At 43.1% G+C, this 19,484-nt stretch overlaps 1 protein-coding gene across 2 annotated transcripts in view; it reads right to left on the bottom strand.

Annotated features, from left to right (window-relative positions):
- Positions 1-312: 312 nt before the first annotated feature.
- Positions 313-19,484, bottom strand: part of Hdhd2 (haloacid dehalogenase like hydrolase domain containing 2) — a 34,524-nt gene continuing 15,352 nt past the window's right edge. The window contains exons 4-7 of one of the 2 annotated variants that reach the window (XM_031366072.1): positions 16,786-16,870; positions 8,017-8,233; positions 6,745-6,808; positions 313-1,085 (exon numbers count right to left, since the gene is read on the bottom strand). In XM_031366072.1, coding sequence (XP_031221932.1) covers positions 982-1,085; positions 6,745-6,808; positions 8,017-8,233; positions 16,786-16,870 — 470 coding nt within the window. In that variant the 3' untranslated portion in view covers positions 313-981. Of the gene's footprint in view, positions 1,086-1,846; positions 2,035-6,744; positions 6,809-8,016; positions 8,234-16,785; positions 16,871-19,484 lie in introns of those variants that run through there. The other variant, XM_031366073.1, reaches the window with a different exon arrangement.

Here is a 19,484-nt window from a genome sequence, read left to right as displayed (position 1 = left end):
AGGAAAATCATTACCCACTTAGTCTCCTTCATTTGGGTGGGTTTAACATGAGAAGGATAATCCAGGCACCGAGCAAGACGAGATCTCATTTTACAACTGTAGCAAGAAGTACATAAAAGCTTGAATCTGTCCCAATAGTTCCTAAAAGATTTCTCCCATAGTGTCAGAGGCAAAAATAATGAAGTCTTGCAAATGTACAGTTAATAGGTCCCTAGTGGACACTAACTTCAAAAATGCACGGTCTATAAGACATTAAAGGCTTGATTTTGGTTTCTGCACTGTTCCTGTTAATAACAATGTCTAATTAAAACATCTGTAAAATACTGATAGTTTTAATTTTACATAAAATTTCCAAAACAACTGTTACACAGTATAATAGGTATCTGCAATGAATAGGTTATTAATGGAAATATTATTTTAAATTAAATTCGGGTTCTAAATTTAAATTAGTCATCTCTGGCTAATGAAGAGAAAAAAAGTCATCTGTGCTGGGAATACAGTGGAAGATCTGGCTTTCCACATCTGTTAAAGCAACTTCACTGGATCTCAGCTGAAGGACTCACCATGCTGTGCTATCTGGCTTCTCTGTGGCTTGTCTGCAGGGCTTCACAGCTGAACTCTGGCATCCTGATGACAGCCCTAATGCACCTTTCAGCTCACAGAGGATCCTCCCATTTCCACCACAGAGAAATGGAGAACTGCTGCTCCTCTGCGCCTGCAGGAACCTGCTCCAGCCCAGTGAACCTGATGAATATTTTAACAGGAGTGGCACAAAATCTCAGCTCTCCCTTTCTTCAGGTCTCATCTTCTTTTATAAAACAAAAGAGATTAGCAAGGTTTAGGGCTGGCTGCAATTCAATACACCTCTCTCTAATTAATGCACAATGAAAGGGTTAAACAGGATCAGCACTGGATGGCACAGCCTACTGATGCCGCCTTGTTGGAAAGGCATCCATCCAGTCCAGACGAACACATGCTGGTTCACAGGAGATGCTGCAGGATGTGGTCCACAGCTTGAGGGAAGCTCTCACAAGTTAAGTAAGGAGGTGGATTAATCTTTTCTTCATCTGCTGCTTTGTATTTCCCTGAAATGAAGGTAAAGCCAGTGAACAAAGGCTACAGCTAGAACGCCAAGTTCACCACACCCAGGAGCACCCCACAACCAGCAGAGAGTCAAGGCGCCACCTCCCCCAAAAGCACCTTCTCCTGAGACCGTAGGAGGCAAGAGAGCAATCCAAACAAGTGTGGCATTATCACCTTCCAGGCCCTCTGATCTTTTACAACGGATAGTTCTAGGAACAGTCACCTCACAGTTAAGGTTTCCTTCAAATCATGGAAGCATTCTCTCCCTGTCCTTCAGTACTGAGGGTAGGCAGCTAATTTAAATCAATGCTTTTTAAAACAGAAGACTAGATATACATCTGATGGTAGGTGCTGCCTAATTTGTGACTCAGGAATTTGTGGGAACTTAGCACATCAGCCCAGAGAGAAGAGGAACCAGTCTGTGCAGGACTGGAGATGTTTTACATTTGTACAGGAGGCAGCAAGGCCCCCTTTCATCACCCTTGCTAGGCCCAATGCATTTCTGAATGTCCTCTTTCTCTCTGAGCATCCAGTTCCCTCTACAGTGTTTATAATTTGTAGCTACCCATTTGCTTGTCTTATAGCTACAGATACTTTAAGTTTTCTGAGAGTGGAGACTGTCTCCTTTACACACTAATGGATTCCTAGTACCTAACTTTACGGTGGGCACATCATACACAGTCCCTAAATATGTCTTTAAAAACTGACCAGGAAGAAGGATGGGGCGGTAGCCAGGCTCAGCGAGAGGAGAGTGCACCTGCCTGTGGCCTGAAGGCTTTGCTTTTGCTTGCTTGCTTCCTTCTCCTTTTCTGTGACCTCTAGTCACTCTTCAGCTTGATCAGGTAGCTTCCCTCACAAACCAGAAGGATTGTTTTCTGCAACCCCCTCTTGCAGAAGATGGTTCTTCTCTGTCCTACTGGAGCTCTTCCAGTGAAGGAACCAGCATCAAGTCTAGGGGCCATGAACATATACTGTACTCACCCTCACATCCTCAAGCAACTCCACCCAGTAGGCAGGGTTTGGCAGGGTTTCCACGTAGCATGTCAAAGGCTGACTACGGCTATACCACCTACTTTCTAGATCCAGTCTAAACAGCAAACAAGTGTCAAAGTCACGGGCTTCTGGAGCGCTTCTGCTAGACCTGAGACAAAGTAGGCTTTTCTACAAGGCTCAAAAGACACAGTGCTCAGCTGTGTGTCTAGTTGTTGCCCACATCATGGTGTCTGGCTCAAAGCAGGTGCTCAACAGTGTTGACTGAATGAATGAAGCACCTCTGCCTAATTCACCAGGAAGACATGCATCAATAAGGATGAGGAGAGAGAAAGCCAAGAAGCTGTGTTGATGCTGGAAGACCAAAGAGCCATGGCAGTGATGTCTAGATCGGTGTTTCATGTGCTAAACAGAAACAGATTCTGAGGGGTTGTTTTTTTTCCCATTTAGTAGAGTTTAAAATCTGGGCTCTTACTGTGGTACAAGCCCAAAATAAGAACAATTTTTAGACATTGGATTTCATTGAATAAGACTGTACTTCAATGACCCTCACATCACCGAAGGATTTTGCCTCCATTGTAGCTAAGCTAAGAGTTGACAGTTCTGCTGCACCAAGAAATGAATTGTAGACTCCATTTTTGGACACAGACTTCCTGCTATGGTCAAAGCTATTTGACTTGAGTGAGTGACTTTATTCTCAGGCCACAGAGAACAGGTTAAATTAATTTAACAAGTGGTGTGTATAGTAAGATAGTCTATCCATAAAGTCATTCACCAACTGTTTCAATGAACAATGGTTCTGCTTGGAGGGTGGCACAGACATTAGGTGAGGGGAAGAATCTGGTTCATTGGCTGTGATGATTTGGAAAAGCATTCATCTCAGAGAATGCTTTTCTGAGAATCACTCTTTGTTGTTCTCTTTCCTACAAGCCACCTCCCAAGTTAATTGTCTATGTCTCCCTTGGGTATATAAATACTTTTGAAATATATAAGCTGTTCTGAAAACCATAGTATAGTGTAAAAACATGAAATAAACAATACTACTAATAGAGAGGCTGAGATAGGAGAAGCAAGATTTCAAGACCCTTATGTTGTACATAGCAAGGCACTGTCATGAACAAACAAGCTGAAAGTGTATATAGATTGTACAATATTGAACCTATTTCTCCAATTACCAAATTAGAGAGGCCACTGGATGACAATCGACAAATTTCTAATTCCTCATATTTTTGGATTTCAATCAATTAGGATATGTTGGTAATATTAATTTTCATATTAAGATATTAAGAAAAGGTAATTGTCACTTCCTGTTGTTTTTGTTGTAAAAGGTGGAATTAGATTTGTTGAAAGATTACTTTCTTGCTTCTTTTCTTCTAGGGTGCAGTTTTGCTCCTTATGTTGATGTTTCCCATCTATGATCCTTTGTAGAGCTGGATTTGTGGAAAGATATTGTGTAAATTTTGTTTTGTCATGGAATATCTTGTTTTCTCCATCTATGGTAATTTGAGAGTTTTGCTGGGTATAGTAGCCTGGGCTGGCATTTGTGTTCTTGTAGGGTCTGTATGACATCTGCCCAGAATCTTCTAGCTTTCATAGTCTCTGGGGAGAAGTCTGGTGTAATTCTGATAGGCCTGCCTTTATATGTTACTTGACCTTTTTCCCTTACTGCTTTTAAAATTCTTTGTTTAGTGCATTTGGTGTTTTGACTATTATATGACAGGAGGAATTTTTTTCTGGTCCAGTCTATTTGGAGGTCTGTAGGTTTCTTGTATGTTCATGGGCATCTCTTTCTTTAGGTTAGGGAAGTTTTCTTCTATAATTTTGTTGAAGATATTTACTTGGAGTCTTCACTGTCTTCTATACCTATTAGCCTTAGGTTTGGTCTTCTCATTCCATCCTGGATTTCCTGGATGTTCTGGGTTAGGAGCTTTTTGCTTTTTGCATTTTCTTTGACTGTTGTGTCAATGTTTTCTATGGTGTCTTCTGCTCCTGAGATTCTCTCTTCTATCTCTTGTATTCTGTTGGTGATGCTTGCAACTATGACTCCTGATTTCTTTCCTAGGTTTTCTATCTCCAGGATTGTCTCTCTTTCTGATTTCTTTATTGTTTCTATTTCCATTTTTAGATTCTGTATGGTTTTGTTCATTCCCTTTACCTGTTTGATTGTGTTTTCCTATAGTTTTTAAAGGGATTTTTGTGTTTCCTCTTTAAGAGCTTCTAGCTGTTTACCTGTGTTCTCCTGTATTTCTCTGAGGGTGCTACTTATGCCTTTCTTAAAGTCCTGTATCATCACCATGAGAAGTGATTTTATATCTGAATCTTGCTTTTCTGGTGTGATGGTGTGTCCAGGACTTGCTATGGTGGGGGAATTGGGTTCTGATGATGCCAAGTGACCTTGGTTTGTGTTGTTTATTTTCTTACGCTTGCTCCCCACCACCTGGTTATCTCTAGTGCTACCTGCCTTTGCTAAATCTGACTGGAGCCTGTCCTTCCTGTGATCCTGGTTGTATAAGAACTCCTCAGAGTCAAGCTGTCTCTGTGATCCTGTGATTCAGGGATCCTGTGATCCTGGGCTTGTTAGAGCACCTGGGAGTGCAGCAGCTTCCTGTGGGTGTTGTGGGACTGGCTGTGGAGCCTGGGCCCAAGGTCCGCTCAAGACACCAACCCAGAGAGACCAGAAGGAACCTGAGCCACTCTGCTGGTGGAGTTCCTGTGTGCCTGGTCCCACAGGTCTCAGATACTCGCAGTGTTGGGACAGATGTTGGGTCCTCCTCACCTCTGTTCCTGAGAGTGTCAGAGCGTCTGGGAGTGGAGCTTCCTCTGGGTGTTGTGGGACTGGCTGCCAGATTCTGAGTCTTAAGCAGCAGCTGAACATAGGGACTGCCCATGGACCACATGTTCTCACCGAGACACAAAACTGCTCAGGACGGTCCATGAAAAGTACTTATTACTGAATGTGAATCTAGATGTCCAGAGTTACCTTAAACACTGGGAAGCCTCGTGCTTGCCCACTGTACTGTGCTGAAGTTATATTCTGTGCTGGCTGTTCTTGTGGTTTAGAACAATGGGCTTCCTCTTAGGTTTTCCTCACTAACATCAATAGTAGCAATAGGCCTGTTCTCTCTTTTTTTTTTATTTTACTTTACTTTATTTTATTTTTTTTGATTAGATTTATGTATTTTTTTATTATTATATAGACACACCAGAAGAGGGAGTCAGATCTCATTACGGATGATTGTGAGCCATCATGTGGTTGCTGGGATTTGATCTCAGGACCTTCGGGAAAATAGTCAATGCTCTTACCCACTGAGCCATCTCACCAGCCCGGGCCTGTTCTCTTGAGGGCCACAGTTGCTTTACTGAGCACATGTTTGAATGTTGGTGGCTTTAGGACAAAAAAAAAAAAAAAAAAAAGCAGGACAGTGGTCAGGGCCGACAGGCCATTCACAGTGACGCACAGGTCCAGTTTTGGTGGTTGCTAAGAATCCTTAGTTGTGTCAGCCAAAAGAGGAAATGTTCATGGAATAATGGAAAGCAAAAGTTATTTTAGGCTCCTTCAAAGGTAGGAAAGTGAGAAGAAAACAAAGGGAGGGTGGAAGGGTTGTTCCTCTTGTCTTCTCCCTGCTTCCTGTCGCTTACATCACTGGTGTAATGCTCCTGGGGAGGAGATGCTGTGTTGATTCAGAAGTGACGCCTTCATGGTCTGTAAGGCTCCCAATGGCCTGCTCACAGGCTCAAGCGTTTTCCTGCGTCTCACAGCCCTGTTCCTTCTCACTTGGCTGTCTGACATTTTCCAGGCACCTGTTTCTGCTGCTAACCTCCTCAGAGGTCAGAGTTCCATGGTCACTTTCCTGTAATACCTCTTCTGTGACTTTATGTCTGGATCCTTGTTTGATCCATCTCACACAACTAGTCAGTGCAGGGTTTTGACCAGGACATGGAACAATTAACCACTGGATTGCTGTCAAAATGCTGGGCCAGCTGAATCTGCCCAAAGAAGGCATCTCCTTTTTTCCTAAACTTGATAGACCATGTGAAGGGAACTAATTTTGGTGGAAATAATTTGCAAACTCTTATTTTCCTATGGTGCTAAAATTCAAACCCAGGGCCTTGTACAGACAAGCATTCTTCCACTGAGATATAGTCTAAACTTTTAATCAGCAAAACCGAAGTTAAGAGAAAAGAAAAATGTTTTCTGCATGTACATTAAAAAATGCAAATGAACACGTAGGACAGAGGCATTAGCAGGCCGGTTCCTAATGATGAACTCCCTCATTGTGCAGCCCACACAAAGTGAGTTCTTTTCAGAGCACCAGGACTCAGGCCTGCGGCTTACTCTGAGGTGAACCTTATTTCTAGGATGTCTACAGTGCAAAGCACAGCATCCCTTGCTGCTCTTTCCTGGACTCCTGAACTCTTTTCTCGCCTGCTTATGGTAGAAAGAGAACTAGAGTGCAGAAAGCTAGCTCCTTCTACAAAGGCTGTTCGTCTGGCAACTCTGGCTTCCAGGGACATAGTGTTTCCTGGCTAGACTGGAACTGCCTACAAAGGCCAGAGTGGTCCAAACTTATGGCACTCCTCCTCTTAGCTTCCCAAGTGCTAGGTTAAAGATGGACCAGCATGCCTCACTCCATCCGTATCTTTGAAAGGGTACATACAGGAAATACATACCAGTTTTAACTAAGATGCCCAGCATGCCAATGTTCTGAGCTCCACCAACATCATCCCTGCAGTCCTGGAAAACACAAAGACATTTAGTCCAGAGTCTCCACTCGGCCTGCCAACAGACTCTACCAACGGCTGACCGGGCTGCACTGGCTTCCCGAGATTCCCCGCTTTTCTTCTTCATTCTTAAAATGCAAGAAAAGAGCATGTGTACAAAGAGCTAAAGTAACTCTGTAAACATTCTTGAGGAGGAAATGCTGGAGAGCATCCTGAGGGCAGAAGGTGAACAGTAGAGCAGAGGTCCCGGCAACAGCCCAGAGACAGTGCTGCATCTCTGTCCATCCTTGTAAAGGAGACCTTGAGCACCTGCATCCTCGAGGAAGTCCACCCAACCAGAGCATCAAGTCGAGCAGCATATGCAAGCACACTGTCTGCTCGTCACCACAGGTGACTGACTATTTAGGGTTTCCACTCATTCCAGGCTGCGCCTCACTACGAAAAGAGCTAAAGAGGCTAGTATTCCTAACTACTGGATACACTGATTGGGTAATTCTTTCATAAAATATATGTTAAAAGGGCAAAAATGGTAGAATTCTTTTGGTATGGGTTGTTTTCTACATAAACTATATTAAAAAATGTTGCCAGACAGTGGTGGCACACACCTTTAATCCTAGCACTTGGGAGGCAGAGGCAAGTGGATTTCTGAGTTCCAGGACAGCCAGGACTACACAGAGAAACATGTCTTGAAAAACCAAAAAAAAAAAAAAAAAAAAAAAGTGGAACTGCAGATATATAATGCGCTTTGCCATGTGGTGGTGGTGCACGCCTTTAATCCCAGCACTTGGGAGGCAGAGGCAGGCAGATTTCTGAGTTCGAGGCCAGGCTGGTGTACAGAGTGAGTTTCAGGACAGCCACGGCTACACAGAGAAATCCTGTCTCAAAAAACAAAAAAACAAAACAAAACAAAACAAAACAAAAAAAACCAATCCCCTCCAATGTTTAGATCTGTATTGGGGTTTTCTTCAGCAGGATACATTAAACATTTAACTGACTGGTGTATAGTTTATATATACATATATATACATACACACACACACACATATATATGTATATATATATATATGTAATCTCTATGGAGACATGTTAGACACAATACCTCTATTTTCACAAGAATACACTGACCATGTACAGGAAAGGGGCAACAGGAAGCAAGGATTTGAAGCTGTCTCTTCAAGCACCACAGACAAGTCAGGACATCTCTTTGGGTCTTGTACTTACATCTCCTATCATGATGGCCTCCTCTGGTGCACAGTCAGTATCCCGCAACGCTTCCAGAAAGAATGTCTTCTCTGGTTTCCCCACTACTATGGCTTCCGTGTCTGTAGCATACTCTAAGGCAGTCACAAATGGGCCTGGTCCCAGGGCTAAGCCATCTTTCCTCTTGTAGTACCTGGCCTTGTGGATAGCTATCAGAGGGGCTCCATCCAGGAGTAGCCTAGAGGGATGGAGAGAATGTAGACAAGCTAAGAGCAAGTCTTTTATGAGTGAGAAAAAGATGTCAGATTTACTAAGTGGTTTCATTCACACTCACAGAAACAAATAGTTTCTTATTAACTTTTAATGACTTGCTGTCTTCTAATGAATTCACAAAGAACTGTTGGGAATTACACATGGATACACTAAAGGTGATAGATTATTAAATTTGGGATTGCTTCAACCTTTTACCTTTAGTGATTTCACACACTTTACCCAAATCACCAGGGAAAGAGAATTAAGAGAACTAAAGCTAAATAAGGCACTGGAGGGAAGAACTTAATGAGCCGAGCTGCTTCCCTCTCCTAATGGGAAGCAGGGGGCTCCCAGCCTCTGCAGACACCACAGGGTTGTTACTGCAGTGACAGAGCAGCGTAGCCGTCGAGTGCGTGCAGTTGTCTCCTCTACGTCACAATGGAAGTTTCTTCTTACATTACAAGTTTAATGGAGACTGTTCTAGTTTCTCCTTGAATTTTACCTCGTCATACAGCCTTCCGATTGCTCTCCACACTGCAGGCCAGGCAGGCCAGCATCCTGAAGCACTCACTAGCGAAGTTTAAAGGCGAGTTTACACCAAGTCTTAACATAGGACAAACTGTACTCTTCTTATGCAGCAAGAGATGGCAGGACTTCTCAATAGTGTGACAAACAAGCGCCACAGATAAGTAGGGAGCTTTAATGACTCGGGCAAAAACAATGCAAATCTCACAAACTTCACACCCCCTCGAATCTGCCACCTCTCTCAGCAATGCAGCTTTAGTCAAACAGAGGAAGTCACACTTGGACTACTGTGGAGTGGAATTTGAGACAAGATAATATTACTTAATCTGATTTTAACCAATGTAATAAATGACCTCACTAGCTTCATTTACTTGAAGTCATCTGCTTAGTTAAAATATTTAGTAAGTCCACGGAGGAAGAATTCATCACATCTTATCCCTCACAATTATGAGTAATTAAGCGCTCAGCTATGAAACTGCTAAATTATTCTTGTCAGTGGGCACAGAAATAACTTCCTGTGGGAGATGCAGAATTCAGACATTTATGATTAAATATTTTATTAAGTAAGAACCAATACTGGACTATTCCAGGGGCTTGCTGGTAGTTACTGCAGACTCAGCACAGGCCAGAGCCTGCACAGCCCGTCTGCTCATCTTCTTGAGCAGTGACTTAGCCCAGCACAGGACGACTCACCTAGCCTGGCTCCCAATACCAGTTATTTGCTTCTGTACCACGGAATGGGAATTCTTTATGTGGAATGGGAATTCTTTATGTAACAGACCTCAAAATTGCTTTCCACTTACATAGCTAAACTAAAAACTCATTTGACTTAGCTTGGTTAATATTTGATTATATATTAGCTAGGGATGAGAATTATCATTTTGATTGATGTATGTACTTAATTTCGAGTGTCGCCCCTGGAAGAGCTGAACCTGTGGGTTCTCTCCATTTCTCTGGGCTGGAGCTGGCTCCACAGAGGCTAGGAAGAGGTTCTGGTGCTACTGTTCACTGCTCAGCAGAGCCTCACTGGGTCTTGCAATGGTTGAAGCACATTTAAGTAAATGTTTCCTACGGCATAGAGAAATGTCTTCTGTGGTTTGATATTTTTCAGAAAATAGGGTCAGGCATGATAGCACACACCTATATTCCCAGAATTCCCTCTGTGGAGGCAGAGGCAGAGGCAGGAGGATCTCAAATTCAAGGCCAGCTTGATACACAGTGAAATGGGCTGTGTCAAAAAAAAAAAAAAATGATACATGCATTAGAAGCAGCTACTTCTATACCATGAGGGCTCCTATATCCAGCAAGCAGGTAACAAAGGGTGGCTTTCTATTTCTGTTACTAGAAATAACATGTTGGCAGGAAGTCTAAAATGTTCCAACTATAATGGCGCATGCCTTTAATCCCAGCACTTAGGAGGCAGAGGCAGGCGGATTTCTGAGTTCGAGGCTAGCCTGGTCTACAGAGTGAGTTCCAGGACAGCCAGGGCTACACAGAGAAACCCTGTCTTGGGAAAAAAAAAAAAAGGCTATTGTGACATTAGAAAGAAAGGAAAAAGATAAAAAGGCCTGATCAAAGCCTCTGGCTGGCAAAGAAAAGAACTGAGAAGATCCTGGCTGGGGAACACAGCTGGAACAGAAGACCCAAGGCAATGCAGCCAGGGAAAAGCTGCTTGGACACAGACGGATAAGGAATGCGGGTCACACAGCTGCCAGGTCTTCCCTTACCTTGCCAGTCGCTCCTCCAGCTACCTTCCCAACCATGGACAGTATGCAGATACCAGCTGCTCTCATTTCCAGGGAAAACTCCAGAACTCTGTCCTGCCTCACAGACTCCATGTTCCCGCCACCTGAACAGTATGGGATTGTTCACAGCTTTCTCCTGGCCATTTGACAGGTCTGAGTGTAAGTGTCAGGACATCAGAGAGAGCATTTCTAATCTCCTCCTTGAACCAAATGGGCTTCTTCTCCACTTGCCATGGTAACTCTGACTATCTGTGTTTGGAATATATTCCTTGCTATAATATAATCCCAAAATGCCTGTCAGTTTTACTCCTCTCTGCACTTTTAATTTAAAAGAAAGGCCTGGTATGTCTCACAAATGGTTCTGAATAAAACTCTTTTTTTTTTTTAAAGATTTATTTATTACTATTTGTAAGTACACTGTAGCTGTCTTCAGACACAACAGAAGGCAGCATGATCAGGTGGTTGTGAGCCACCATGTGGCTGCTGGGATTTGAACTCACGACCTTTGGAAGAGCAGCCGGTGCTCTTAACTACTGAGCCATCTCACCAGCCCTGAACAAAACTCTTAAATAAATAAAAATACACTTTATGTTTATAGACTGGAAGATGCATTACTGTTCAGATGTAAATCCATATATTTAATAAAGCATCAGTGAATGCTAGGGATCTCCTAAAAGGGAAACCAACAACTGATTGTAAAATTTATATGCATGTGCAAAGGATGGAGTCTTTGGAACACCGGGTGATAGCCACAATCTATCCTAAATTTGTACCCCAGAGAACAATGTGTGTGTCCCCACAGACCTGCATTAGAATATTCATCACAGCCAGCAGCAGGACTGGAGACAAAGCAAGAGCTCAGGAATAGTACACAGAGAGGCCTGGGAGCTCGTCCCATGTGCCGCACTACACAGGGCAGGAGAATGGCACAGAGAGGCCTGGGGGGCTCGTCCCATGTGCCGCACTACACAGGGCAGGAGAATGGCACAGAGAGGCCTGGGGAGCTCGTCCCATGTGCCGCCTACACAGGGCAGGAGAATGGCACAGAGAGGCCTGGGGGGCTCGTCCCATGTGCTGCACTACACAGGGCAGGAGAATGGCACAGAGAGGCCTGGGGAGCTCGTCCCATGTGCTGCACTACACAGGGCAGGAGAATGGCACAGAGAGGCCTGGGGAGCTCGTCCCATGTGCCATACTACACAGGGCAGGAGAATGGCACAGAGAGGCCTGGGGAGCTCGTCCCATGTGCCGCACTACACAGGGCAGGAGAATGGCAGAGAGAGGCCCACTGCCTGTCACGTGTGGGCGGCTCAAAGCAGCAACAAAGTGCCCTGTGTACGACTTCATCCCTGTGAAGAGCAGGAAGCGGACATAGTGACAGAAGTCAGAGCAGGGTCACATGGGGAGCAGGACTGCCTGGCAGGGGTGCTGGAAAGTTCTTTTACTGTGAGTGCAGCTCAGCTTACACAGGTGTCTAAAAGCTTCTGTTGTGTCCTCTACATTCCTCACATTCAAGGCTTGAACTTCTAGTCTGAGCTTACAGGAGGCGGCTCTCCTTCCACATGGGCTCCAGAGATGGGACTCAGTCATCAGTCAGCAAGTGCCTTTATCCTTTATCAGGCGCCTCGCTGACCCTTTCTGAACTTTAATTAGGACTGCATAGCTGACAGCCATTTCACAAATGGGAAAGTCCCACAAAAAGTTTTTTAATTTGACCTGAGTACCACACTGCTATGACATTTCTCCTGCCCAGGTTCTAATTCCTGAGATTCAAGTGTCACCTACAAACAGTCCTCAGAGGCAGTCACTGCTCTTCTCCTCTTGTCCCTGATGTTTTTCCCTGGTTCATAATTAAATACATCACAACAATTAAACCTGACTTTGTTGCTGTTAAAAAAGCAAGCAATCCTTCATTCAACAACTATAAGGATTTCCTCCACACCCTGTTGGGAAGGGTTTCAGTGGAAGAGGAAGGAAGATGAGAAAGAATGAGAAGAAAAAATTCTAAATGCCTCTATATAAATGTATGGAACTATAAAAAGTTAAGCATTATTTATAAGTATGAATGTGTTGCCTCTGTGCCTGTTAAGAGACCAATGCACCGGGCTCATCTTCTAAAAGGGTACCCAGTGCTCCTGATGGCTGAGCCATCGCTCAGTCCACCCCTAACTGTTTAATTAAAAAAAAAAAGACAGGAAACTTCTCCAATCCAAAAAGTACCAAAACTGCAGAGCTCTGACCTCAGAAGAGTGGTCAGACCCTGTACCAGGAGAGAGAATTACAGGAGAGAGGTCATCAGAGACGCGAAAAGCTGCCTCTCAAACAGGCCTCCCTCAGGGGCTTGTGATGCCTGCGTCTCTGAGTTGTGATATTCTGGTATATACAAACATGTGCACAGAAGCCAATGTGAATAAGCTAGCTACGTGCTAACATACCGATTATGAGTCTCTTCAGGTGGCAGAGGCAGGAAACTTTTATTTTATTTTCTTGTGCGTTTTCCACAATGAAGACATGCTGTTTCCATGATCAGGCACTCTTCAGTCTTACTAGGTGCAGGCTAGCTTAGTAAGTAATCTATTTACCTATGTTGTCTTCCTTCCAACTGGCCCATTACTTAAAGGCTCAAACACTGGGTTTCTAGTTAAGATCATAAGGTAAACAGGCTTTGCGCTAATGTAGTTATACTGTTGTAAAATTTAAAAATAGAACTACATTCATATTAATGAATCATATAGTATTTCTAGCAAAAGAGCAAACTGGTGAATAAGTATTAAAAAAGGTAAAAAAATTAATACTTTCTATCATTTAGGGAGAGCTACATATGTGTTACTGATTAAGAAATGCACAAAAAAAAGAGGGCATCAAATCCATGGGCCTAACATTACAGTGATTACCAAGGAGGGAGGGGAGGGCATCTGTAGGAGGTCAAATGTACTGATCATTTCTACTTGTGAAAATAGTGAAGAAGTATAGCAACATTAATTCTTCCGGTACAGTGCTCCATTACGTGGAGAGGAAAAAAGTTACCATCTGGATGTTTTAGACAAAACAAACCCAGATCATACCAGTTTTTTAAGAGCTGGTTTACATCCTTTCCCCAAACCAATTCTTTAAAGTCATTCTCAGTTTCGCTCAGGCAGGTAAGATATATGAATGTGCCATGAATTTTAGAGAGGCCAGTTCATTAAAAATATAATAGGGATGAAGCAGCATAATATGAAATTTGATGCATCTGTCTTGATGCATAATGCCTGTGAAGGCAGTTATGTAATGGGCTTTAACATCCAATGTTTATTCTCATTATCAACGTGAATAGTAATTTAATCGGTGGTTCATTTGAGATGCCTATATTTGCCACATATAATCCAAACAGCTGCAGTCACTGGGTGGAAGGCGCAGTCTCTGTGGGAACATCAATATGCAAACAAGGCCAAGACCTAGAATCTTTGTTAACTCTCCATCCAGCTGTTAAGTGCATTTGTGAAATTAGAGCTGACCTATAAGTACACTGTAATGCTTTAAAATGTGGTGTTGGAAAAATCAATATGGTTAGGAAACTGTACTAATTAGACAGCATCGAGCACTCACAAAGCCAGTATTATGTCAACATACATTTTTATTACCCTGTGTCTAGTATTCATTTAAAAGAGACCTCCCAACTTCCTATTAAATATGTCCTTCCCAAATTACCAGCTAAAATCAATCAATAGCTTCTTCTTGAAACCGTGGCTGGAGGAGTGCACGGGAGGGAACCGAGGAAGGAATAATGCAGGCTTCTCTCTCAAACAAACACCTGCTCTGATACCGTGGGAGGCCTTACAAAAGGACTGCAGACAATTTCCAAGAAACTAAAGCAGGACAATTAAAGTATGTGAAACATAGGTATTTTTTATTATTATCTTTAATTTTTTTCAGTCATGTAATGGGAAGTACATTCTCAAGCTATTTGGTAGTGACTAGATGAATTTTTAAATAAGGGATTGAGGCATCACAGTGACTGTGAGTACAGCCAAACAATGGTGGCTCCATTAACCAAGGTCCCTCAGTGTCCGTGCACACAGCAAAGAACACTTGACCTCAAACTGCAATTTCTACTCATTTGATTTTACATGAGGATGGTCACTCTCTAAAACTTACAGCAAACAACGTGGGCGGATGTGTAAGGCTGCTTAATTAAAGTCTCTTACAGGGCATACATATCAAGAAATACACTTGTGTTCTCGTCCTGGTAGGAAAAATAAAACAGTGTTTTGGTAGTTACGACACCAGGCATCTTCAGGCCTTTGTTTGGATGCTTATTCTAGGCTGTTGTTTTGAGATATAGTATCTTGCTCTGCAGACTAACCTTGAACTCTATGTAGATGAGGATGACTGAACATTTGATCCTTCTGCCTCCATCTTGAATGCTGGGATTACAAATGTGTGCACCAGCACTCCCACTTTATGTGGAGTTGGGGACTGAACTAGGGGCTCTGTGCATGGTAGGCAAGCAGCATACACTCCTACCTCTCTGTCAAACCATTTTTTTTGTAAATTCATTCAATATATCTTTCTGCAACATTTTAAAGTATTCACCTGTCATAAATACAAAGGCAAGTCACACTGTTTAGTTGTTTGACAAGACATAAAAAGCAAGATGAGGAAACAAAAACTTTAAGAAAAAAAATCACAGTCTTCTCTCCAGGTCAGATCTGTGAGTAAATTTTGTCCCACTTATTTTGGGGAGTAGGAGAACATGCTCATAGCTTTATTTTAGAAGCTGCAGTAGGTGGTGTAGGCTAAATGCACACATACACTGGGTTTACAGCTTTGGCGCATTATGTGCCTGCCAATCCCACTGGAGACTCTCCACCAGGCTGTCTCACGGGTTGAATGTCTCCAATCACCTCTGGCTGCTAAAGCGAGCCTCTCGCCTACACACAGAGCCTGGAACCTGACGTTCTTCTGGCTTACTCTTCTTCACTCTCCCACCCCGACCTGCAGATTTAGTAGTCATGTGGACACTTGCTGACCCTCCATCTTTACAGCCACTTGATAGGGCAGTCCTTCATTAGCACCCAGTCTTACTCGCTTTGAAACCATGGTCAAAGGCTCTACTCTTCCTTCATAGCCTGGCCTCTCAGTATGGGGAATCACCCTCCTCATAGTTTCCAGGTGAGTAGCTGGATGCCACTTTCAGTGACCAGCATTGTTGGTGGAAAATGCCAACAGTAATAACATAATAACAATAACAACCACAAAACCCCACTTCCTTTCCAGTTGAAATTTTATTGTGAATTCCTGTTCTAGAATATTGATTCTCTACTAAGAGGAAAAATGATCATCACATGTTAATATAGATGACTAGAAAAACAAAAATCAAATGAAATGATGCAGGCAAAGCTGCTGGCATTAAGCCGTAGACTTAAATTTGATCCTCAGGACCCACATGGTGAAGGGAGAGCTGATTTCTGAAAGCTGTCCTCAGACCTCCACTCAGAGACAGCTGTGTAAGTATGCACACACACACACACACACACACACACACACACGCGCACACACACGCGCACACACACGCACACACATGCACACACATGCCACACACACGCGCACACACACGCACGCACACATACGCATGCACATACATACACGCGCACACACGCGCACACACACACACACACACACAGACGCGCGCGCGCACGCATGCCACACACGCCACACATTCGTGCATGCATACACACCACAGAAATAAGTATAATTAAAAAATTAAAAACAAGCCAGGTGGTGGTGGCGCACGCCTTTATTCCCAGCACTTGGGAGGCAGAGGCAGGCAGATTTCTGAGTTCAAGGTCAGCCTGGTCTATAGAGTGAGTTCCAGGACAGCCAGGGCTACACAGAGAAACCCTGTCTCGAAAAAACAAACAAATAAACAAACAAAAAAATTACAAACAAGCCTGGGCATAGTGGTGCACACCTTTAATTCCAAATCTCAGGACATAGAAACAGATGGATCTTTGTGAGTTCAAGACCAACCTGGTCTACATAGAGATTTCCAGGAGAGCCCGAGCTACATAGAGAGATCCTGTTTCAACACACACACACACACACACACACACACACACACACACACACACACACAGCGAATTTATTTAATTGATTTATTTGATGTTGAAGATGTTTATCCTACTGTGTAATCTAGGTAGTCAGAAATTAACATGAAATCTTATATGCCACACTCTAAAGCAGAGACGAAGGGAGAGCCTTGACAAGATGAGAAGCGGCTGCTTACCGGAATGCCTGATTCAGAAGCTGGTAATGAAAGTGCTCGGGTGCCAGTCCTATGACCACAGCGTTGGGGTCATGAGTTTGAACTCCTGGCAATGGAAGAAATGTAAGAGTTTAAAGCTGTCAGTCACATTGTATAAGAAAATCTCCCACATGTGCACATTTTGCTATCATCATAATTTGAAGTACATTTTGGAAGTCTAAGAGGCGAGAGGAAAAGAGAGAGGGGTGGGTAGGAGAGGGGGCAGAAGAGAGAGACATTAATATTTTTCCATGTTCTTCATAGATGTTTTTATAGCTAGAATATCTGAATTGAAAATTATAACCTGATATTTGCGAGTAATTTCTGATTTCAAAATGCGTTATTGATTACAACCAGGAGAACATCTATGAGGTTTATCAGAGCAACAGTAACTGATGAGGGAATGGAATTCTAAGAAGCAAGGGAAATTAGACTTCTAATTGGCACATGCATGACAAATATGAAAAGCACCATCGTGTAGAATTCTACAGTTTTATAACCATTTCCTAATCTACTTTTGGTTTCACTCATATTAAAGCATGTTTTAAGAGCCTGGTATCTAATACTAGGACTTCAGATATGACAAACCAGACAAAGTTGTTCTCCTCCAGGGTCTGATCACGAGGTCTGTGAATTATGCATAGCTAATGCCCGCTGGCCTTTCATTGTGTTCAGATGCCCATTTTCAAGTTTCTTTCTTACTAAGTGCCATGAGTATTAAGTAACTTGTTAAAGTTTGTTGAGGGAACAAACTAATTGCCCACAGTAAGAACTGAATATTTTTAGTGTTATTTCTTTTTATTACATCTACTACTGAAGCAGATGTTGGAAAAGATATTTTAATTTTCTTCAAATATTCACATATATTGGTTATAAACATGTTCTAAGAAGTTCAGTTCATCACTGAGTGACAAGATTTCTTCCAGTCCTGACCAAATATTCTGTTTTTACATCTCAATTCTAGCTTACTGCTACTAAATCAGAATCTTACTTTAAAAAAAGAAAAAAAGCTAGAATTTTAATAGTTTTACTACAGTCAGAAAGGAAATATCAGGTTCAGAGACTGCTTTGCTAATCTTCTGCTTGTTCAGAAACACCGCTGCTGATTAGAGAACAGGCTCTGCTTCTACATCACAGTGTTAACTGCGGAAGTCGCTGGCTCTGTGGCATCCCAAGGCAGGGGCAGAGAGTACCAGGATCCTTGCAACTAAGGAGGCTGGCCTAAGATTAGCTCTGTTGGTCAGAAGCTCCACTCAGGGATTTGAACTGGGAACTTAAGACACAGGGAAGTAGGAAGTTGCTCCTGCAAAAAAGCGGCTATCAACCCTTTGGGTTCCAGCCGCAGTGCCTGTCGGGGCCATTGGTTTGGCCGGAGATCACTCAACAGGGACATCAGTGGCACCTGCTCAGTTCTGTGGGTGCTGCTGCTGCTGCACACTGACTGCTTCTGGGTTCACAACCCTGAACACTTACTCTCCAGCTTCCTTGACAATTCTGTAGGCTACCACCGGCCTTCCACAATTTTACATTTTAAGTGTGTGTGTGTGTGTGTGTGTGTGTGTGTGTGTGTGTAGGTCAGGGGACAACTTGCAGAAGTTGGTTCTGTCCTTTGACAATACGGGTCCCTATGGACCAAACCCACACTGCCAGACTTGTGACAAGTGCATTTATCCACTGAGACATTTTACTGGCTCCATGACCTTTCCTTTCCTTTTTTTTTTTTTTTTTTAAAGATTGTATTTATTTACTTTATGTGAGTACACTGTCGCTCTCTTCAGACACACCAGAAGAGCGCATCAGATTCCATTACAGATGGCTATGAGCCACCATGTGGTTGCTGGGAACTGAACTCAGGACCTTTCGAAGAATAGTCAGCCATCTCTCCAGCCCAAGACCTTTCTTGTTATGAAAATATCCATAAACACATAAAAGCAGAAAGCCTAGTGACGAGCCTGGATAGATCCACCGTGCAGCTTTTCTCAACCATCAACACTTTGCCAGTCGGCTTTAACATAGAGAACGTCAACTGACAACCCGCAAAGCCCATGCTGCCTTTGACCGATCTCATCCTCACTTTTTAAGTTCACCACTACTCTTCTTTAGTGCAATTAGACACTAGCCCTGGAGAAGCCAAACCACCTGCTTTTGGCTGGTTCTGCAGTAGCATTTGCGTTTTCTCTACCACATCTTTCGTGTACACAGGGCATTAGACTGGGAGTCTGAATAGGCTCATATCCAACTTACAGACAATTTCATAGATGATATACATTTCTTACTGTGTTACAACATGAAACAAGGTTCTGGTTACTGCATGTCAAGCGGTGTGGAGATTGAGCAGTGGAGCTGAGGAACTGCTATGAGACTCCCCCAGTTTGAAGGTCATATCACCCTTGTAGCTAATGCTTCAAAATCGATTGATATTCATGCCGGTTTCTTGCGGGCTTAACAAGTGGTTATGTTTAATTCTACCATTTCTATCTGTGGGTCCTCTAAAAGAATTTTATCAAATATTTTGTTATTCTAAAATATAGTTTAATTGGGAAAAGTAAGCTGCGTGCTCACTGCAGTCTTCAGAATCAGGAGCCAGCCTCCTAATCTTCAGTCAAGCCAACAGTGTGGCCTGAGCATCACTGGGGCTCTGTCTGCGTGGCCTGAGCATCACTGGGGCTCTGTCTGCGTGG

This window comes from Mastomys coucha, unplaced genomic scaffold (genome assembly GCF_008632895.1).
Source record: "Mastomys coucha isolate ucsf_1 unplaced genomic scaffold, UCSF_Mcou_1 pScaffold13, whole genome shotgun sequence".
Classification (NCBI taxonomy): Eukaryota; Metazoa; Chordata; class Mammalia; order Rodentia; family Muridae; genus Mastomys; species Mastomys coucha.
Note: the sequence above shows the minus strand (reverse complement) of the source record. Positions and strands in the feature narration are given on the sequence as shown.